The sequence below is a fragment of the Salvelinus fontinalis genome, chromosome 21 (assembly GCF_029448725.1).
Source record: "Salvelinus fontinalis isolate EN_2023a chromosome 21, ASM2944872v1, whole genome shotgun sequence".
In the NCBI taxonomy this organism is placed as follows: Eukaryota; Metazoa; Chordata; class Actinopteri; order Salmoniformes; family Salmonidae; genus Salvelinus; species Salvelinus fontinalis.
The window spans coordinates 18,213,792-18,237,409 of record NC_074685.1 but is presented as its reverse complement, the minus strand read 5'-3'; the positions used below and the strand labels follow the sequence as shown (position 1 = coordinate 18,237,409).

The 23,618-nt window shown below is 42.2% G+C and overlaps 2 protein-coding genes across 3 annotated transcripts in view; one reads left to right on the top strand and one right to left on the bottom strand.

The window, feature by feature from the left end:
• Positions 1–3,629, bottom strand: part of niban2a (niban apoptosis regulator 2a) — a 46,469-nt gene extending 42,840 nt beyond the window's left edge. Inside the window, 1 exon segment of the mRNA XM_055874162.1 lies at positions 3,243–3,629. Within this exon segment, the coding sequence (XP_055730137.1) occupies positions 3,243–3,297 (55 nt within the window). The 5' untranslated portion in view covers positions 3,298–3,629.
• An 8,389-nt stretch (positions 3,630–12,018) lies between these two features.
• The window catches only part of LOC129818351 (syntaxin-binding protein 1), a 44,630-nt gene continuing 33,030 nt past the window's right edge, over positions 12,019–23,618 (top strand). The window contains exon 1 of one of the 2 annotated variants that reach the window (XM_055874158.1): positions 12,019–12,181. In XM_055874158.1, coding sequence (XP_055730133.1) covers positions 12,145–12,181 — 37 coding nt within the window. In that variant the 5' untranslated portion in view covers positions 12,019–12,144. The remainder of the gene's footprint in view (positions 12,182–23,618) is intronic. The other variant, XM_055874159.1, reaches the window with a different exon arrangement.

Genomic DNA, 23,618 nt, shown 5'->3' with positions numbered 1-23,618 from the left:
TGTCTATATTCCTATTGTAGCAACATGATTTAGAATTAAGCAATAAGGCCAGAAGAGGTGTGTTATATGGCCAACATACCACAGCTAAGGGATTTTCTTATGCACGAGTGCCTGGACACCGCCCTTAGACATGGTATATTTGTCAGGAACCACAAACCCCCGAGGTGCCTTTTTGCTATTATAAACTGGTTACCAATGTAATTACAGCAGCAAAAATACATGTTTTGTCATACCCGTGGTATACGGTCCGATACTGGTCTGTCAGCCTTCAGAGCTCGAACCACCAAGTTTATAATATGAGACACTTTGAAATCTCACAGACACACATTAGCTAGCTAGCTACAACACACAAGTATAGTTACTCCAAAACTAATATGAGTCATAAAGCCAGAGTCATTCCTTTACTCTTCGCCATCAAAATATTTCCCTAGTTTTGCTCCTAATGAGGTCCACTGAAGCTAGCTAGGCTAGTTAGCTAGCTATAACTTCAACTACAGTACATTGTAGGTATAGGAAACAAAGCTAGCTACAAAAACTTGGCTTGTAGTGGTACTAGCAAGCCCCGTTATGGCCGAATCAATCACAAAATTGTACTGAACAACACTGCCTCATGTTAAAAGAGCTTATATTGCTAGGTAGCTATCGACTGCAAAACAACTTACTTGCTTGTCATTTGCACTCCTTATCCAGCCGCTGCTGCTGCTTGCTGGTCTCGCAATTATTTTTCTCGCTGTCTCAACTCCTCTTCAGTGCATTCCGGCTCAAATAAATAGGGCTGTACCTTCCTATGTAAAATAATATATATTCTTTGTCCAGCTCTTCTTGGAAAGAGGAATAATCAGAAGCAGCTATTGTAATTATTTATTGCATGGTGAAATAGCTCCCATGAACCTGTAGAAACGAATACCGGCCCCGTTTTGAAAAACAACAATTGGACAGGGTCAAACTACTGCCCAAACATTATGATCAAGCTGACTGTCCTTGGGAAAGCAGTTTTTTATCTTAGCTATAGATTGGTAGACCAGATAATGTGATTTAACCAAATATTTTTGTATCCATTACTGGGAGTTAAAGGTTAGGTACTGTTTGTTGTAGCACAGAACATTTACGACCAAGCTTAACTTGGCGACAATATTTTTGTTCTCGAGTCGGCAAAACATGTATCTTCTAAAATGTATGTGTCCAGTTGCAGATGGTGCATTTGAATTTAGAGAATGCTCCATTATTAAAATAAATCTATTTGAAATATTGCTAAGTTAAGGTTGGTGGAAAATGATCTGTCCTATACACCAAACAGTACCTAACCTGTAGCCCTTGATCGTGACTCTCAGTTCCATTACATTACACAAATGAGTCATTAGACAAAGGCATCTTCTGTATGGGGGAGTTTGTGGTAGGGTTTTGGAAGCATAAGGACCTTATCTTTCATATCAGCAAGAAACAATTATATATATTTTTTTAAAGGTTAAATTGATACACACCTTTATAAAAGGTTCCCACAATGCCATATTTCCATGTTACATCGCTTGTTTACAGTGGTGTAAAGTACTTAATAAAAATACTTGAAAGTACTTCTTAAGTAGTTTTTTGTGGTATTTGACAACTTTTACTTCACTACATTCCTAAAGAAAATAATGTACGTTTTACTCCATACATTTTCCCTGACACCCAAAAGTACTTGTTCTTTTGATAATCATTAAAATCTCTGGTCCTCCCTACTGCTTCTGATCTGGCGGACTCAATAAACACCTTTCATTTGTAAATCATGTCTCAGTATTGAAGTGGCTATCCATAAAAATAAAAATACATTTAAATAGTACCGTCTGGTTTGCTTAATATAAGTAATTTTTAACTATTTAATACTTAAATATATTTTAGCAATTACATGTACTTTTTAAAACATATTTGTAACCAAATACTTTTAGACTTTAACTCAAGTAGTATTTTACTGGGCAACTTTCACTTTTACTTCAGTCATTTTCTTTTAAAGTATTTTTTTTACTTTACTTTTTCTCCCCAGTTTTGTGTTAACCTATTGGTAGTTACAGTCTTGTCTCATTGCTGCAACTCCCGTACGGACTAGGGAGAGTCGAAGGTCGAGAGCCATGACTCCTCCGAAACACGACCCTGCCAAGCCGCGCTGCTTCTTGACCTACTGTTCGCTTAACCCGGAAGCCAGCCACACCAATGTGCCAGAGGAAACACTGAAGTCACCTTGCAGCCACCCCGCACGCCACAAGGAGTCGCTAGAGCGTGATGGGACAAGGACGTCCCGGCCAGCCAAACCCAGACGACGCTGGCCCAATTGTGCGCTGCCTAAAGGGTCTCCCGGTCACGGCCGGCTGTGACACAGTCTGGGATCGAACCCGGGGCTGTAGTGACTTCTCAAGCGCTGCGATGCAGTACCTTAGACCGCTGCGCCACTTGGGAGGCCCTGTATCTTTACTTTTATTCAAGTATGACAATTGGGTACCTTTTCCACCACTGCTTGTTTACGGAAAACATACGGAAGACAGAGTGCTAATTAGCTATCTGCTTCGCCGTACACCTGTGTGTGGAAATGGAAGACAGACGCCACAAACGTGTTGTCACTGAAAAAACTGTTGGCTGCAACTGTGTAAAAAAACGGTTAAAACAGAGTACAGTGTGTATTATGCATTTGTGAAATTATTTTGTGATATGAAAGTAGATGTTTATGGTTCTAGAACCATACCACAATGGAGAATCAATTCACGTTTAGATGGAGTATTTGGCTGTTTTGGCTTCCAGAGACAATTCACCTTTTAAACAGAACGTGTAATGTCCTTGGATAAAAGAGTAACATTAGGCTCTTTTTAAGTGACCTAACCTGTAACTCCCAGTAATGGATACCAAAAATATTTGGGTAAATCACATTATTTTGTGTAACAATCTGTAACTATTATCATCTCTGAGAAATAAGGTCTTTCAGACTGGGCTTGATTCAAGTAGGGAGAGTTTGTCCGTTTAGAATGTAATTCAGCTGAATTTTATGCGAGGCAACTTGACATTATGTACAATTCTAATTTATTTCAACAATATACATTTTAAAACTTTCGAGGGATGCTGACTGTCGAGTAAGTTTCCTGTGCGGGAATAGAAAAAAGTGGGTAAGGAGCCCATATCTTCTTAAATGAATTGTCTTGTATCCTTCACATTTTACGCAAATATCTTAAGCAGCAATTCAATATGTAAATTGGAGGGAAAGTCAAGGAGGAGCTTACCGGTAATCATCTCCCGCTTGCCTTCGTCCAGGTGAGTGGAAATTACATCCCCCATCGTTACAGCCCCGCTGGTTAACCAACAAACCCCAAGAGAAGGGGCAAAAAGGCGCGTTGGCCAATGTCAAGGACAGTATCTCAACCTAGGAGAGGAAAAAACACACGAGCCTACCGCGTATGACTTCGCCTTTCCCCGAAACGACGCCACATACAATGTTTGAAACGCAAGTTCGTCAGAAAATCTGGGTCGACAAAAAGTTGTGGAAGAGCGTGTCCTGTTGTACCTTTTCTGGATCGTGAAAAAACTCAAATGAAAAGTTAGAAAGTGGGCTAAATTAGTTCATTCTGACAAGACACACCCTCTCAAAATCATCACTCCATCGTGTTCAGCCTGGGTGTGGCTTTTAAAGGAATCTTCCGGGTATACAATTACCAGACTGTGGAGTGCGTCAAGTACTCTTGTGATTTACAGAAATTATATCTGGCCCAAATTTCAACTTCATTATTGACGTGCGGAAATGTTGCTTTTAGCCTTTGCAAAATAATGTAGGCTAATAATCAATCAATCAAGTGTATTTTATATAGCCCTTCGTACATCAGCTAATATCTCGAACTGCTGTACAGAAACCCAGCCTAAAACCCCAAACAGCAAGCAATGCAGGTGTAGAAGCACGGTGGCTAGGAAAAACTCCCTAGAAAGGCCAAAACCTAGGAAGAAACCTAGAGAGGAACCAGGCTGTGCCGGGTGGAGATTATAACAGAACATGGCCAAGATGTTCAAAATGTTCATAAATGACAAGCATGGTCAAATAATAATCAGGAATAATAATAATAATAGTTTTTCAACACTAATATAGCGTAGGCCACAATACAGCCATCTATCATGTCATGTGTGATGATGTTATTATGTAAAGTTTTTGTCAAAATGTTTGAATACTGTTTTTGTAAGAAAGTCATCTTTGACAGGAAACAAAATGCCCTGTTTAGGGAGAGGATGATGAGCTAGGGATGGGGATGAGACTGCTCAAACGAGGAGGTATACTGCCCCCGTGTGGACCATCAACATTGGCAAAAGTGAAAGGACCACCACGGACCATTTTCATCCAGTTTTGGCTGAAGATTCTAATACTAATTTTAATTTTAATAAAAAAATAAAAAACGTTACAGACTATTATAACGCGTCGGTGATTCGTATAGGCTACTAACATAATTGCACTACAAATGTACTCGAAAAATCAAAAGTTGGGCCTATCAACAAATAGGGCCTATCAACAAAACACATAGATGCAATTTGGCAATTAAAATGACCTAAACCTATTAAGAAAAAACGACAGAGATGAACTACATAAGGAATTATTTAGTAGCTTAAAGATTAGGATCCATTAGGAAATGTATCAGTGGCGATTTTAGTATGTCAATCTTGGTGGGGGAAACTCAAAGAAAAAATGTGACATGCATGCCAACAAAGCCACAACACAACACTAAAGAATACATAAATTCAGGCCTGGGCAATTATTTTCTATTGAGGGCCACATTCGAAAATATTTTTGCCATCGCGGGCCAGAATCATATTACAGGATTATACATAATGTGTATGACTATGTTGACAGATATATCTACTGTAAATCACGTCCAGATATGCTACTTATTTTACTTTTTTAACATGCACAGAGATAAACCACATCAATGTTTTCCTTTTGGTAGGTATTTTCATTATTAAACATGCAATGAACTACACAGAGAGAAAAGTACACTGTGCATTCAGCACCACGGACAGAACTCTTGATAACGTGTAGCACAAAAACACAAGAAAGATAGAGCTCAACATTACATTTTAAACGACTCAATCAGTGTGTGGAGTGAAGTCTCTGATGGGCATTGACTAGAGCAGTGAAGTCAGGTATAGTTTCTGACGTTGCTATGCACAAGATTGCTGAGAGATGAGAGTCAGTAAGAGATGATCTGTGCCTTGACTTGTTATATTTCATCACTGAAAATGTCTGTTCACATACATAGGTTGACCCAAACAGTACATACACCTTCTGAGCATGACTCCTAAACTTTGGAAAGTTTTGTTAATTGAGAGATGCATAGAACCTCGTCAGTGACATTGTTTTGAATAGTTCTCCAATCACTGCATCAGACTGAAAATCGATAAGTTCAAGTTGCAGGTCAGTGGTTATCCACATTGAAGGTGAAAGGAGAGGAAACCAACAGCATGTCATTTTCCAACACTTTGAAATCCTCAAAACGACGAGAAAACTCACCGTTCAAAGCACACAGCCGCGATGTATACTGCTCCCGCTGGTCATCTGATAAGGAACAGACTAGTAGTGTCGGATGGTGGGAGAGATTGTTGGTTTCTACTTGGCGGGTCAGAAGGAGCAATATTCTCTTGAAGGCTTTGACAAGGCTGTACATCTGATGTGCAAAAAGGCCCTTCCCCTGTAGTTTGGAATTCAGTTCATTCATGAAGGCCATGATGTCCACGGTGAATGACAAATCATCCAACCATTCTTTATCTTGCAGTTGAAGGAAGTCCACATGTTCCTTTCATTTGCAAAAACTCAGCAATCTCAAGTTTGTGTGGTAGGGGAGATCTCCATGACCCGACTATGTCTCTTCCAACAGTGAGACAAACTGCCTGTGGTTTAAAGATTTTGCTCTTATGAAGTTTACCACTTTAGTGACTGTATCCACAACATGGCTCATTTTCAGAACACATTTACAGAGCACCTCCTGATGAATAATGCAATGCAGGAAAATACTTTTCTGATCTGGGTTCAGCTCAGCTACTTGATCTTGTATCATTTTCAAAAGGCCAACGTTTTTTTCCTGTCAAGTTTGGGTACCCATCAGTGGTCACACTGGATAACTTTTCAAAACTCAGTCCCAATTTTGCCTCACACACTTATTAACCTCCTCCAATAAATATTTCCCTGTGGTTGTGCTCTTCATTGACTGCACTGAAGCAAGCTCCTCTGTAATTTCAAAGTCTGGGGTTATGCCTCGTAAGAATATCAACAACTGTACCGTGTCACATGCATCACTGCTCTCATCCAGGGCCAAGGAGAAATAGGTAAAATCCTTTACCTTGTCTTTCAACTGTTGATCCGTATTCTCTGCGGTGTCCTCGACACGATGTCACTGTTCGTCTTGACATGGAAACATTTTTAAACAGCTGTTTCTTGTCGGGGCAAAGTATTGCTGCAGAGTCAATGAAACATTATTTAATGAATTCGCCCTCAGCGAATGGCTTGTTATGTTTAGTAATTCCGTAATTTGCTGAATGCAGTTTCGTGAAAAGTCCTTGCTGCTGTTGCAACTGAGAAAGCAACTCTTTCGATGCACTTGCCCTCTGCCCAGAAGACATATTCCTATATTTCTCTGCATGCTTCGTCTGGTAATGTCGGGACAAGTTGTAGTCTTTCAAGACAACAATGCTCTCTTTGCAGACTAAGCCCACAGCTTTCCCTGATACCTCAATAGAGACTGTACATATTTTGATGTCCACTCTTGCTGGAACACCCTACATTCATTGTCTACTTTCATTTTCTTTGAAATATTTGAAAAAGTAATTTTTGCGCAATTTCTAGCTAACTATTTTTCGTAACTGTGACATGTGTCAGCCTGTCAGTCACTGTCTGTCCTCGTGCAGTTGTTATTTATACGTGCCTTCAAAATAAATGTCCCACAAACGGTGGAAGTTAAATCATTACACAAAGGCTGGCATTCATTGGGCTTTTAATTTGAATAACAAATACGTTTTTCAAAACTTTACTATTGTAAATTCTTTATGTGATCTGAGCATGATTCCGTGGACCGTACTGAATCAGGTCGCGGGCCGCATCCGGACCCCGGGCCGGCCTTTGCCCAGGCCTGCATTAATTGCACTGACAAACCTCCTCCCCAAGTTTGCCTTACTCACCGCTTTAGCACACTCTGCCATCCCTGATGTCCTTGCCGTGTCTGAATCCTGGCTTAGGAAGGCCACCAAAAACTCGGAGATTTCCATACCCAACTATAACACTTTCCGTCAAGATAGAACTGCCAAAGGGGGAGGAGTTGCAATCTACTGCAGAGATAGCCTGCAAAGTTCTGTCATACTTTCCAAGTCTATGCCCAAACAGTTCGAACTTCTAATTTTAAAAATTAATCTCTCCAGAAATAAGTCTCTCACTGTTGCCGCCTGCTACCGACCCCCCTCAGCTCCCAGCTGTGCCCTGGACACCATCTGTGAATTGATCGCTCCCCATCTAGCTTCAGAGCTTGTTCTGTTAGGTGACCTAAACTAGGATATGCTTAACACCCCGGCAGTCCTACAATCTAAGCTTGATGCCCTCAATCTCACACAAATCATCAAGGAACCCACCAGGTACAACCCTAAATCCGTAAACATGGGCACCCTAATAGACATTATCCTGACCAACTTGCCCTCCAAATACACCTCTGCTGTCTTCAATCAAGATCTCAGCGATCACTGCCTCATTGCCTGTATCCGCCACGGGTCCACGGTCAAACGACCACCCCTCATCACTGTCAAACGCTCCCTGAAACACTTCTGCGAGCAGGCCTTTCTAATCGACCTGGCCCGGGTACCCTGGAAGGATATTGACCTCATCCCGTCAGTTGAGGATGCCTGGTCATTCTTTAAAAGTTACTTCCTCACCATATTAGACAAGCATGCTCCGTTCAAAAAATGCAGAACCAAGAACAGATATAGCCCTTGGTTCACTCCAGACCTGACTGCCCTCGACCAGCACAAAAACATCCTGTGGCGAACTGCAATAGCATCGAAGAGCCCCCGTGATATGCAACTGTTCAGGGAAGTCAGGAACCAATACACGCAGTCAGTCAGGAAAGCAAAGGCCAGCTTTTTCAAGCAGAAATTTGCATCCTGTAGCTCTAACTCCAAAAAGTTCTGGGATACTGTAAAGTCCATGGAAAACAAGAGCACCTCCTCCCAGCTGCCCACTGCACTGAGGCTAGATAACACGGTCACCACTGATAAGTCCGTGATAATCGAAAACTTCAACAAACATTTCTCAATGGCTGGCCATGCCTTCCACCTGGCGACTCCAACCTTGGCCAACAGCCCCGCCCCCCCCGCTGCTACTCGCCCAAGCCTCCCCAGCTTCTCCTTTACCCATATCCAGATAGCAGATGTTCTGAAAGAGCTGGAAAACCTGGACCCATACAAATCAGCTGGGCTTGACAATCTGGGCCCCCTATTTCTGAAACTGTCCGCTGCCATTGTCGCACCCCCTATTACCAGCCTGTTCAACCTCTCCTTCGTATCATCTGAGATCCCCAAGGATTGGAAAGCTGCCGCTGTTATCCCCCTCTTCAAAGGGGGAGACACCCTGGACCCAAACTGTTACAGACCTATATCCATCCTGCCCTGCCTAGCTAAGGTCTTCGAAAGCCAAGTCAACAAACAGATCACTGACCATCTCGAATCCCACCGTACCTTCTCCGCTGTGCAATCCGGTTTCCGAGCCGGTCACGGGTGCACCTCAGCCACGCTCAAGGTACTAAACGATATCATAACCGCCATCGATAAAAGACATTACTGTGCAGCCGTCTTCATCGACCTGGCCAAGGCTTTCGACTCTGTCAATCACCATATTCTTATCGGCAGACTCAATAGCCTCGGTTTTTCTAATGACTGCCTTGCCTGGTTCACCAACTACTTTGCAGACAGAGTTCAGTGTGTCAAATCGGAGGGCATGTTGTCCGGTCCTCTGGCAGTCTCTATGGGGGTACCACAGGGTTCAATTCTCGGGACGACTCTTTTCTCTGTATACATCAATGATGTTGCTCTTGCTGCGGGCGATTCCCTGATCCACCTCTACGCAGACGACACCATTCTGTATACTTCCGGCCCTTCCCTGGACACTGTGCTATCTAACCTCCAAACGAGCTTCAATGCCATACAACACTCCTTCCGTGGCCTCCAACTGCTCTTAAACGCTAGTAAAACCAAATGCATGCTTTTCAACCGTTCGCTGCCTGCACCCGCACGCCCGACTAGCATCACCACCCTGGACGGTTCCGACCTAGAATATGTGGACATCTATAAGTACCTAGGTGTCTGGCTAGACTGCAAACTCTCCTTCCAGACTCATATCAAACATCTCCAATCCAAAATCAAATCTAGAGTCGGCTTTCTATTCCGGAACAAAGCCTCCTTCACTCACGCCGCCAAACTTACCCTAGTAAAACTGACTATCCTACCGATCCTCGACTTTGGCGATGTCATCTACAAAATAGCTTCCAGTACTCTAACCAGCAAACTGGATGCAGTTTATCACAGTGCCATCCGTTTTGTTACTAAAGCACCTTATACGACCCACCACTGCGACCTGTATGCCCTAGTCGGCTGGCCCTCGCTACATGTTCGTCGTCAGACCCACTGGCTCCAGGTCATCTACAAGGCTATGCTAGGCAACGTGCCGCATTATCTCAGTTCACTGGTCACGATGGCTACACCCACCCGTAGCACGCGCTCCAGCAGGTGTATCTCACTGATCATCCCTAAAGCCAAAACCTCATTTGGACTCCTTTCCTTCCAGTTCTCTGCTGCCTGCGACTGGAACGAATTTCAAAAATCTCTGAAGTTGGAGACTTTTATCTCCCTCAACAACTTTAAAAATCTGCTATCTGAGCAGCTAACCGATCGCTGCAGCTGTACATAGTCCATCTGTAAACTACCCACCCAATTTACCTACCTCACCCCCATACTGCTTTTATTTATTTACTTTTCTGCTCTTTTGCACACCAGTATCTCTTCTTGCACATGATCATCTGATGATTTATCACTCCAGTGTTAATCTGCTAAATTGTAATTATTCGATTTATTGCCTACCTCATGCCTTTTGCACACATTGTATATAGATTCTCTTTTTTCTACCATGTTATTGACTTGTCTATTGTTTACTCCATGTGTAACTCTGTGTTGTTGTCTGTTCACACTGCTATGCTTTATCTTGGCCAGGTCGCAGTTGCAAATGAGAACTTGTTCTCAACTAGCCTACCTGGTTAAATAAAGGTGAAATAAAAAATAAAAAACAAACCGTGCCTACAAACTGTTAGGGCCTACATAACGCTCTCCCAACAGCAGAGCTTTCTTTTCAGCGCCATGGAGTGAATCCTTACCGCTGCTACACCTGGCTGTCAGCGGAGCATTGACTGGCAGCGAAACAGTTCATTTAGCCTAATTTACTGACTTTTTAAAAAACTCGCTGATATGGCTGACTTGCTTAAACAAATGTTTGTTCAGCACTTTTGAAACGTATAGCGACAGAATTCAGAACATGGGCGTTCTTACAGTATTCTCCTTGTACACCAAGTCAGAACCGTAGGATAAATATAGAGGGCATATAAGCAGACAATGAAAGGTCTTACAATATTCAATTATTACATTTCTATAAAACAGGCTATAGGCTACATGTGCACCACCAAGTCAGAACAGTAGGCTAAGTTATGGAGGGGAAAGGGACTAAATTATTAGGGTGAGGCACATGGGCTACTAACAGCTTACTACACAACATACACTTAGCATTAATTTCTTAGCTACAGTATACATATCTCCCTGGCATATTACATAATTTATGCAGCAGCATACAATACATTTTTGGACTCACCTTGTTGTGCTGTGCTCACTTGAACAGGAAGGTGGCGCGGTGGTCACTGTGGACCGTTCAAAATGTATTTTCCCAGTCGGAGCTAGTTTTTTTTCTGAGTTTTCAGTTGTTTTAAACTCATTGAAGTCTGAGATTTCCCGGTTCTGAGTTTCCAGTTGTTTTGAATGCCGCCAAAGTCATGCTGAATTGATAGCATGGCCAATACATTCAACCTTTTCTGGCCCATGACGTGAATGTTTATCCTTTTAAGCTTGGAAAATAGACACTTAAACCCAGACTTGGACTACACACCCACTCCACTGAATAGCAGGCTAGTGATTGCTTTGCAACGCTTGCAGTTAGCCACCGATTCCTTCCAAACCACTCATTGTTGAATTTGCGATTCCCAACTTGTTGTGTAATGTTTATGGCCAATGAGCACCGATACGTTTTATATATAATTTAATCTCCATATGACAAGGTTTGAAAAGTATTTGCCAGTAGATTGTCGACGTGATTCATGATGATGACTGCTTGTCTAGCTTGCTAGCTAAGATTTTTAAAGTATGATGTTGACATGATCAGTCCAATCAAAGCTACGGTAGAATAACGTGGTTTGATGTCATTTTATCTGTGGCCAATGACCTTGAGCCTTCTTGGATGGGCACTTCTAATGAAACTCTATGGCAGCACCCAAGTGGCTTGAATTTTCGAGCTCTCCCCATAGATTTTGAGGTGACATTGTGTCCCCATGAGTGACAGAACACTGAGCCAATCACTGCGCAACTAGAGAACATTACCAAGCCCTACACTGTATTTTCTGCTGGCTGCCCCACCACCATAAAAAGCACTGAGCTAGACTGAAACACCTGCATTTTGTTGCTGCCTTACTCAAGAAATTAAAAAAGAGACCATGTTTGTATGCGACTGTATAAACTCAATCATTATTTCATTTTTTACATTGTTTGCAAACTGATATGTTTGCAAACTTATTAATGTAAAAATAACATGCTAACAAATGTGTCTCTGCCCCACCTGCCCTGAATAACGGGTCTCCACTAAAACATATAATAATTACATTTTTATAAATGTAATTGGCTAATGTAGCCACTGATATGGGGGTGGAGAGATAAGCAGTGTTGTGACGTCTCCATTCGAAGCTCTGCAGCGATGTGAGGTGTGCACATTCGGTCGAGCAGAGAAACGAGAGGAATACTGCGAGGGAGAAAGAAGGAGTCAAAGGGAGAGATTGAGAATACGGTCAAACACACAAGAGCATCATGGCACCCATAGGACTCAAGGCGGTGGTTGGTGAAAGTAAGAATACCTTATTATATTTAGCCTATTGACAATTTTATATAGATTGAACATCCATTGATACACATCGATGGGGCGCACTGTGCGTTTTTCTCGGACAGAGTGGTGATGTGCATGAGCCAAGGACCTATAGCATGGGCCAGGGAGCTATAGCATTAGCCAGGGACCTATAGATGTGCAATTTCTCTGCTACAGCGATGCTGGTGCGCATTACAATGTCGACTAAATAGCCTATAATCTGAACGCGCTGCGGCCAATTATCAACTATGAAAAATTGAACTCTGCATAAGAAGGTGCTTTGGTCGAGAAAGACACAGATACGCCCATACTACGAATCTGAAATTAAAATACAAACTGTGCGGCAGTAGGGTGACATTACACAACGTCTAAAACCATATGCTATTCCAGGCCAGTGATTTTTTTTTATTTAGGCACAATGTTAACTGCACAGTAGAACGTTGTAGACCGATAACAATTACATAATTTCATGTCATTGATGATTAGATGGATCGTAAATGAATATTCTCCACCCAGGAGCGCTGCGTCTAGAGCGTTTATGGGATTCCCGTGTTTCAGAAATGCCTCACCCCTATGATGGATCACCAGTGCAATACGCTGCGTAGAACATCATCCTTCAGCATGAACGGTTCAAACAAGAAAATGAAGGTTAAACATCATAATATTCTTGGTCTGCAGTATTAGAGTGATGGCGGAGGGTGAGCTGTCCTCTACATGGAGGACAGGAATGAAATAGACAGTAAAAACTGAATCCGCATTCCGTATGTTAACACACCTTTCCGAATACGGATATTACGGTGTTTTCATCGGCGTATAATAGGAGGCAATGCGCCTTGACTCATAGGCCTACTTGCCCACGATCTACAAGCATAATTTGCGCAGTATAAGTAGCAGTTGAAGCCTAATGAACCCGCATCAGTGTATGGTTTCAAAATAAGCATCGATGGTTGTTTTCAGACAGTGCTGTCACTAGGCCTATTGCCCAATCACATGGAGGTTGTAGGCAATGGACGTTGTAGGCCATGGATGTTGAAGACCATGGATGTTGTAGGCCATGGAGATTGAAGACCATGGATGTTGTAGGCCATGGATGTTGTAGGCCATGGATGTTGTAGGCCATGGAGGTTGAAGACCATGGATGTTGTAGGCCATGGAGGTTGTAGGCCATGGAGGTTGAAGTCCATGGATGTTGTAGGCCATAGATGTTGTAGGCCATGGATGTTGTAGGCCATGGATGTTGTAGACCATGGAGGTTGAAGACCATGGATGTTGTAGGCCATAGATGTTGTAGGCCATAGATGTTGTAGGCCATGGATGTTGTAGGCCATGAATGTTGTAGACCATGGAGGTTGAAGACCATGGATGTTGTAGGCCATGGAGGTTGAAGTCCATGGATGTTGTAGGCCATGGAGGTTGAAGTCCATGGATGTTGTAGACCATGGAGGTTGAAGTCCATGGATGTTGTAGGCCATGAATGTTGTAGGCCATGGAGGTTGTCGACCATGGAGGTTGAAGTCCATGGATGTTGTAGGTCATGGATGTTGTAGGCCATGGGCATGTAGGGGCTTTTGAGACATCTCTCTAACTGTTCAAACTAAATATTCTGTACACTCATAGGAAAAAAGGTTCTGTATAAAACCAAACATGGTTATATTGCTTGCTTCATATAGCATATTGCACCACTAAAGGTTCTATATAGAAACCTTGTGTAGGAACCCCAGGTGTTATTTTTGACTGAACCAAAATTGATTCATATGGAACCATTGGGTTCCATATGGAACTTTTACGGGTGCCATATACAAAACAAGTTTAGAACACTTTTTGGTTCAATCCAGAACCTTTTTTTTAAGAGTGTAGCATCACAAATCAGCTGGCAAAATGTGTGGACTAGTGGTGCGCAGGTCAGCCGTTTGTTCAGCGGAACGCAATTGTTAACCCATCCGCAACTGTCCGAGTATATGTTGTAAAGTGAAAATCTGAGGCCGAACACGACCCGAATCCGCTAATATATAAAATGCGCAGCAGGCTAGTCAGAGAAGGCGTAACGCTTTTTTGCCTGATTTAGATATGTTTCTGCTTATCATTTCCTACATTTTGGTAGGCTATTTGTTAGTCAACTTGACTATAATTAGAGACATGCAGCTTTTCTTTAGTCATTGAACTAAATAAACCTCTGCTCACCAGAATAATGTCATAAATCGATAGAATGGATGCTTCAATCAAGTTTTCACTGTCACATCTGCTTCTTTTACGGAGCAAGTACTTTTAGGTTCAGGGGAGAAAATACAGTCCCTAAAAACCTGGAAAGATTTTCTGTGCAAAGTTTCCAAATGACATCAGTTTGACCGGTCGTAAAGAAATAGAACGATTTGAAAATGACACTACATGTTTCTGCTTGGATGCATATTTTATTGGTTGAAATAGCTTCTTTGCTTTTATGATACTGCTATAGATAGCACCAGACGCTAGCCCATCTAACGCATTCACATTCTCTCAAGATGCTGAAATAAATAAATAATATTTATCCACGGCTGTTCCCAAGTCAAAACTGTGCCTACGTTTGGTGTATCATTATACTGCAAGAAAATATCAATTCTGCAGGAGTTAATATTAAGGCAATGTGAGAGATTATAGACCTAGTCAGTGTCGAAATTTCAGTTTCCATTTAACCCATCTGAACAGTAGGCTACAGTTCCCTTGACCTGTCATTGGCCTATTTGAAGTCCTTGTCTTGTGACTGTCGTATTTGTATAACGCCTCACAATCATCACGCAAAACATAACAGGTGTTGTGTCGAATATCTCCCCCCTGACAGAACCCCCCCCTTCTAATTTCCTTAATTTTGTGGCTAGTGTCAAATACTTTCTGTGACACACAGAGTCAAATACTTTCTATAGAACAAACTTCACGTCAGGATAGGCAACAGAAATTAATAATTAATGTATGTGTGTTATATGAAACATAGGGGAGGGAGTAAAATGTTGGCAAGCAATAAACATTTCAGAACAACTATGGCTGAATTATTATCCTTAACACTTTCAAAAAATAGTAGTCGAATAAGACATGGGAGAGATGACGAATTTTGGCAAAGAGATTTATTTATACACTAATACAAAAACCAATAGCGGATTTAGGTACGGGCGACATGGGTAGCCGCCCACCGCGGGCGGCATCTTGCCGGGGGAGGCACGGGGCGCCCTCGGGTGCGGGTGGAAGCGGGCGCTGAAGAGGCGGTTCGCTCAGGGCGCCATACAAGCTAGAACCGCCACATACACTTGAAACAAATAGCCAAAGCGAAAACTGCAGACAAAAACAAGTGTGCGCATCTTAAACATAAACCACATTTATTACGGGGTGAGGCATTGTCCTGGGTCTAAAGGCTCACCAAATGTATGTTGTTTTAAGATTAAACATGTTCTTATCGGATAATGGCGCCATCAACAGCAACGGATTTATATCCAGAGGTAATTGTGGATGTGTAGGCATAGCCTACAAGCCTACTATCAGTAATGGTAGTGCAATTAGATATGCAAAGAATATTCAATAAACGAACCCAATAGATTGATTCTCAAGAGATAGCCTATTGATCAGGTTAGCCTACCCAAATACCAACCTGGACAGAGAGGCAGACGTAACATAGTAAACGGAAATCCGGGCCATTCAAATGAGTATGATATGTTACGTTTGGTATGTTATGTATCAATTTGTGGATGTCCATCATCCATTTCATATGATATGTTACGAATTACAATTCGTATGATATGTTACGAATTGCAATTTGTACATTATGTTACGAATTTGCAGTACCTATGATATGTTACAAATTCCAATTTGTTGTGGCTAACATGAGCTAGGTGGCTAGGTGGCAAAAGCTAATGTTAGCTAGGTGGCTAACGTTAGCTAGGCTAGGAGTTAGGGGTTCATGTTAAGCTTAGGTTAAGGTTAGGAGTTAGGTAAAAGGGTTAAGGTTAGGGCAAGGGTTAGCTAAAATGCTAAAATGCTAAGCTAACCCTTGTCCTAACCTTAACCATTTTACCTAACTCCTAACCTTAACCTAAGCATAACATTAACGCCTAACCCTAACTCCTAGCCTAGCTAACGTTAGCCACCTAGCTAACATTAGCTTTTGCTACCTAGCTCATGTTAGCCACAACAAATTGGAATTTGTAACATATCATAGGTAGATAAAAAGTAGTAGGTACTGTAGATTCGTATAACAGAGAAATTGTCAGAAATCTTTTTTTTTTAAATCATTTTAACAGGACCATGGGCTGCCAGCCATGTCACCTTTTTCATTGTTTTATTTTTATATAAAAACATATTTTTTTGTGTGTGTCAAATTCGATCAGCCCACACAACTAAAAAATGGTCCAGCCCATCTGACATTTCCCAGAATTGCCAGATGGTCAATCTGCCCCTGCCTAATCCCTGCCTACATGTGCATATCTACCTCAAATAGTCCAGTATCCCTGCACATTGTACATTAGGTACTGGCACTGACACAGTATATAGCTTCTTCTCTTATTTCATACTTATTGTTATTTTGTGTGTTTTTTTTCTCATGAATTATACTTTTTTTTATATTGAATAATGCACTGTTGTAGGGTAGGGCCTGTGAGTTAAGCATTTCACTGTACTGAATTTATACATTAATAACTATGTGTGAAATAAAAGCCGAACAATTGAATTCCTCATTTGCAGAATTAAGCCTAAAGTAAACATTGTGTGATGACCCACCTCTCCATGTCGATAAAGGCAGGGAGGGATGCATCGAGCACCTGCGCGCTATTTAACTGGGTTGATGGTGAGGAGATTGGTTTACAACGGGAACGTACGCAGTAAGACGCGATACACCACGGGCCCTCTGCAGCACGCGCAGTAGCAGCCTCTGTTGAAGGGGGATGGGCAGCGTATAGCGTTTATCTCTCTCCCTCCGCTTTCACCACTGTGAGCATCAATTCCATAAAGCAGCAGACTACAATATAGGGCTAGCGATAGGAATGAAAGGCCAAAGTCCATAGATGTGTAAAAACAATTTTGACATTCATTTATAGGCTGCCTACACCCCTAAACGAAATGAGAGGGATCAATTCTAGTTCCATTACCTGCCCTTAAAATGAATTTATTCAAAAAATAATTGAGAATGCTTACTATAGTAGCCTATATTTTTATCATTCAACAAAATAATTTATTTTTTCAGCAGCATTTTGCAACATAAAACCATCTCTTTGCTCTATTTTTTATCGCCACTATAGTGAATCAGTGGCATTGCAGGGGCTAGGGTGCTGTCTGTGCCCAGTCTCATCTGTGCTTCATACAGTATGAAAATGTATGCACTCACTACTCTAAGTCACTCTGTATAAGAGCATCTGCTAAATTACTAAAATGTCAAATGTAATACAGTGGACTTTTATGTTTTACTTTTATATGGATCAGACAAGAAGGATGCCACACATCGTGGTCTCAATTCTGTCATGTCTTGATCATATCACAGGGTGTGATATGAGGCTTGTGTAGGTAGCTTGACAGTACAGGGGCTGTGAGAAGAGACTAGCCGGACAGTGCAGAGGAGGAAACCAGGAGTAGTGTGATCATGACTGTAAATCCAGTGTGACACATGCCAGATAAAGACACAGTAGCCCAACTGACCCAAGCGACTGCATCCTACCCAATGATTCATAGTATTTCCCCCACTTCATTGTCCCTGCTGCTTGATTGGGTGGTTTTAATAGTCTGCAGTGGACATCACTCAGTTTGTTAATAAAATGGTTCAAGAGCACCCCACATCCCCATGTGGGCTGTGACTGCTGCTAAGATCTTCCAAATCTACAACAGAACGTGAGAAGCCTGGGTTTTCCGAGGCTTGCTAAGATGTGATTCCAAAGTTAGTCAGAAGGACAGAGAGATGACCATGCAGGGAGAGGAGAGGGATGGAAGGAAGGAGGGTCACCACCATGTAGGACTTCAGGGTTGACCAGGCTCTGCAGTATAGGGAGAGAGGGAGTTACTGTACATCTCATTACCCCAGCCCAAGCATTCATCAGCTGCACAGCCCAGGCCAACACCAGGATGGACACATGCGCACACACACACACACACACACACACACACACACACACACACACACACACACACACACACACACACACACACACACACACACACACACACACACACACACACACACACACACACACACACACACACACACACACACACACACACACACACACACACACACACACACACACACACTGACCTTGGCAGGGATACTTAGCCAGCCTCACACACACACTTGCTGGGTTCATTGTGTGACGCAGTGCCCTCAGCCTGCCACTGTAAACACACAGACAGACCCAACATTGAATATATTTTCTAATGACTTTCTAGACACAGACTAGCCCTCTTTATATGCTAGATTAGAATAGTCTTGATAATGAACATTAATAATTACATCCCATTTTCCTTGATTAAGAAGCACTGCTGCTGTGTCAGCACTGGCAGGGACTATTCCTCCTTCCTCCCACTCAACTCTCCAGCAGACCTCACTCACACACAGCAAAGACATACTTGTATTTAGATTTGAGATTCCTCTGCAGCGAAAAGCACCATACAAATTAAATATATTATCATACTTAACAGAGAAACATAAAAATGTACCAGAGACCGTCAAGAGGCTTGCTGTGGCAGGGCCAAGTAGCATCGGCCAATACTGCCATTCCTGCGGAAGAAAGAGAGGAACAACATCACAGAATGCAGATTAGGCTGCCACTGGGAGAGATGGATAATGACAGAAGGAAGAGGAGGAGAGCGAGTGATGGAGGAGAAGTGATGTAGAAAGTAGTATTATTGCATTATGGGAAGGGATTTAATCTAGATGGTGATGTGCAGAGTCATTAAACCCTCATACCTCAGACCTCATGAGATTGCAGAGCTCCTTCACCTATCACAGCCCTCCTCACTCAGACACCAGACACTTACGCATGCACACATTCTGCTCAGACTTCCGACAGAGAGAGAAACCTTGTTTTAACTGATCTTGCCAGGACATAGCAGCCTGCGGCAATGCAATGCATCACTTGCTTCTCCATTGACATTTTTTACTGCCTGCCATTTTCAGCACTAGACTAGGCATTTTGTAAATTGCTTTAACGTTGCACTTGACTGCAGTCAGTAGATACAGCTTTCAAATAAGGAGGAAAATGAACTCAAACATAGAGGGAAATGTATCTGCAGGGGGATTTATCATGTCTTTTTTTGTGCTAAAACCTCGCCCGGGCTAGATCGAATTGGGTTGCATGTTGCCCAACCCTGCTCTAGTCTATCATTACACTGTGTTGTAGGAAAATTAAGAAATAGATGGAATTTTACTCCCAGACACCAGGAGAGATTATTCTAGCAGACAAATACTTTACCTCAACATACTAAGAATACAATATTTATGTGAGGGATTGTTCATGGTCTTCATCTTGTCTGTGTTTGTTAGAATCAGAAGTCTATTATTTTTCCTCTCACAATACCCTGTTCCTTTCACACTGGGTGTGGCTACAGCAAAGAGTCACACTCACATCCATCCATTTCCTGCTCTAAGAGAGTGGTCATGACCGGCAGCCAGCCTCTGACAACACAACCTTTGACCCAGTCTGAGATGGGGATGAGAGTAGTCGCTGCTTGCTTGTTATTCCTGTTCAGTTCTCCTGAGATGTCTCTCAGCTGATCTGGAATCTGTTTTGTGGTGATGCTGTGAGAGACAAGAGGTTGCATAACGGCAGGCTGGCCTCATAGTGCTGACTGAGGTACTGTCGACTCATGGCTGCCTGTGATTGGCTAAGTCTGTGGAAGGGCACTCTGAGACACTCTGCTCCTTCTGTTACTGAGGATCATACCAGGGAGAGCAGTAGTCAATATCTACATCTGAGAATCCATTCTCCTCTGTTTTTTATTTGTGTCGTATCCACACTATTACATACATGTTAGAACTGTGTTTAGTATTCTTAATGAAGTATGAACAGGGCATAATTAAACCAAATATGAGTATTTTACCAAATGTGTCTATTCTCTTCTTGTCTTTTCAAGAGCCATCCGAAATGTCAGAGAGGACCAAATCAGTCAAGATCCTAATCTTTTTAACTGAGATAATTAAGAGTGAATGTACCTCCTGCTGTGTGCCCTCCAGGACTAGAGTATGGTTCTGATGATGAGAGGGAGATGAGAGGGCTGTGTCCTGCTAAAATGGCTGCCCTTCTCTTCAAGAGCAGGGTTGTTACATTCCCTGGGGACTAATGCTGATATCCAGAGAAAATGGGTCACTCATTCGTAGGCGCCAAACCCCAAGGGAGAATAGGAAGGTAAAGGGGGAAAGTCTCAGTGTTGAGTAGCGAAAGCTGTGTGTTTGTTGGGGTCAATGTTGAGGATTCTACAGGAGTGGATGACATAATGCACAACCATGACAAAACCAATACACATCAATGACACAACATACAGCCAGCCAGCCTCTCAGTGAGACTAATTGTTCCTGTGTGGATAAAAGGCTTATCCTGTGCTAGGCACACCTATGACCTACAATAAAGGCTGAGAAAAATCAGGCAATGCCTCAGTCTGTCTATGAATGATTATACTGCTTCAACTTACTATACTGCTTAGAAGCAATAGCATACTATGTTTTACCACAATTATATCTATTTTGATGGGGGTTAATGTTTCATACGAAAACATATGGAAGTGGAAAGGATAGTGATCTGATATTCTGCTAGTTTTGTTACACTGTGTTGGTTATCTGTATGAAGAGTGTGTTGATTGACTCCTGCTGGAGCCTACCATTATGGTATGGGTTGATGCTAATGCTAGCCTAGCAGTGTGGTATGGGTTGATGTTAATGTTATTGTTGATGCTAATGCTAGGCTGCTAAAGCGACAGCTGTTGAGTATGCTGTGAACACAGAGTACTGCCTTCCTGTGTGAGGTGAATGGCTGGGGAACATCTGTATGTGTCTAACCCATTCCAATTCTCTCTGCTCTACTTTGGAAGACAAAAGTCTGTATCAAGATTCAGGTGAGAGTTATGTATCCCACTAATTTGAACAACTCTGAGATGTCAAATTGATTTCGTATTTACAGTGACACACGGATCAGGCTGAGGACAGCTATGCCTGATTCACCTAGGAAGAGCTCTGGTTCCAACCCATCTCACAATGGACAATTTCTTACACTGGTCTGGTCACAGACACAGACTGACACAAACACAGATAATCCTTTATTTAATTAGGCAAGTCAGTTAAGAACAAATTCTTATTTACAATGACAGCCTAGGAACAGTGGGTTAACTGCCTTGTTCAGGGGCAGAACGCTTGCATACTGTATTACTCTACTATTTATGTTTGGTAGCATATGACCAGACCTATCTGAAGGAGACTCCTGCGTGTGGCTGAATGAGACGGTGAGCCTCTCTACTCTGCTAGTTGACACAGCTGCTCCACTGTGTTTGTTCAGGTTCCTTCCCTCCTCTCAGTCTGCCTGCTATGGGACTGCATTGTTATGCCACACAGGGGTCAAGGAAGAGCCAGAACAATCCCAGAACAGCCTCCACTTCCACTTCCTCCTATGTGCTTTGTTCATCTTGATGTTTGTCTTTTGGCTATCCCTCAGTCTCTTTGTCATTTACATACACATACCTCAGCTCAGGAGAAGGGAGTCAGAGAGACAGTATACATGTATGTACCCCATGCCCTTGAAAAAACAGCCATTTTGGTTCTAACTTAATTTCATGTCTATGTGCAGTCATGAGGACTGGCAGTTTGTGTTTCTGTATGAAGGAGAGAGAGGGGGAAGATAGGAGGGCAAAGAGAACCACACAGGACAGAGGAAAAGGGAAATTGAGAGAAGGATATCCCTTGTGCTCCTACAGTTCTGTCATCCTGTTTGCTGACAGTTTCTTGTGACATAGCCTAGAAAGAGCTGGAAATAGACAAGAGCTGAATCAAGGATTCACTCTGGATTCACTCTCTGCCATTCCCCACAAAGATTGCAAGATTAGACTCTTTCCCTACCGAGGTCACATCATGATGACATCATTGCATCTACGGTTGGAGTGCTGTATTATGTACAGATCTAACCCCCTGGCTTTGAGTGGTCTGTGCTTAAAGGGAAAGTCCACCCAAATGATCTTGTCCTTTGACTGTGTAAGGAAACCAATATGTCATGTAGTAAATTGGGTGAGCTATCCCTTTAGTCATCATGTGAATGTTGTCCTTACAAATTACTATCGGCAGCAATTACCCAACAAATCCCCCTCATTCTCTGAATGGCCCTGTAGTCTCCACGTAGCACATTCACACACACAGCCTGTTTAATCTGTTATAATCCATCTGTATCTCTGTGTATGCCCAGATGTTGGGGACTACTGCGCCAAAGGGCTTAGCAGGTTTTTATATGGTGATACTGCAAAATGTTAAAGAGAGTCATCCTAAATGGATTTATCCCAATACTGCAGCCAGATGGCCAACAACAGCGATCAAGCTAATAATGGCTCCGCCACACACACACATGGCCCTGCCTTGGCCTGATCCACAGATGACCAATGGGATGAGTTTATTCATACTGCAGCAGAGAAGAACTAGAGCCAATGGGAGTCATTCAAAAATAATTGATTTGTAGTTTTTTTAAGTTCAGAGAATGAATTTTGCATCTAGCAAAAATGTGTCTTCTCTTTTGGATAATACATTTGATTCTTTATTTAGCTGTAATGGAGTCAAAATAGATTCAGTCCATTCTGGAATGGAATTGCATGAGAAGGCAATAGACAAGCTGTATTTCATCATGCATTTTGACTAATTGGGGGAGGCAGCCCTCCATTTTGCTAGCTACAGTGTAAGATAGAGTAGACATGATGCTTTCAGAGACCTTCCCTCCAGTGATAGCATTTAATACAAAGGCAGTGATCTGAGTAGCATTGTGGATTTGCTAGTTTCTTGTGGCTTTTAGCTCCATGTCAAATTACTTCTTTATCTGATACTGTGGGTACCTTTGTATACCACTAAAAGCACTTGGCACATAACATAAATATGAAAGAAAATGGTGTCCAATACAGTGCCTTTAGGAAGTATTCATACCCCTTGACTTATTCCAACATTTTGTTTGTGTTACAGCCTGAATTCAAAATTGATATTTAAAAAAAAAAATACATTCTCACCCATCTACACAGAATAACCCATAATGACAAAGTGAAAACATGTTTTTAGAAACATGTGCAAGTTTATTGGAAATGGAATACAGAAATATCTCATTTACACAAGTATTCAGACCCCTTTGGTATGGCACTCTAAACTGAGTTTAGGTGCATCCAATTTCTTTTGATCATCCTTGACGTCACTACAACTTGATTGGAGTCCAGTTGTGGCCAATTCAAATGTTTGGATGTAATT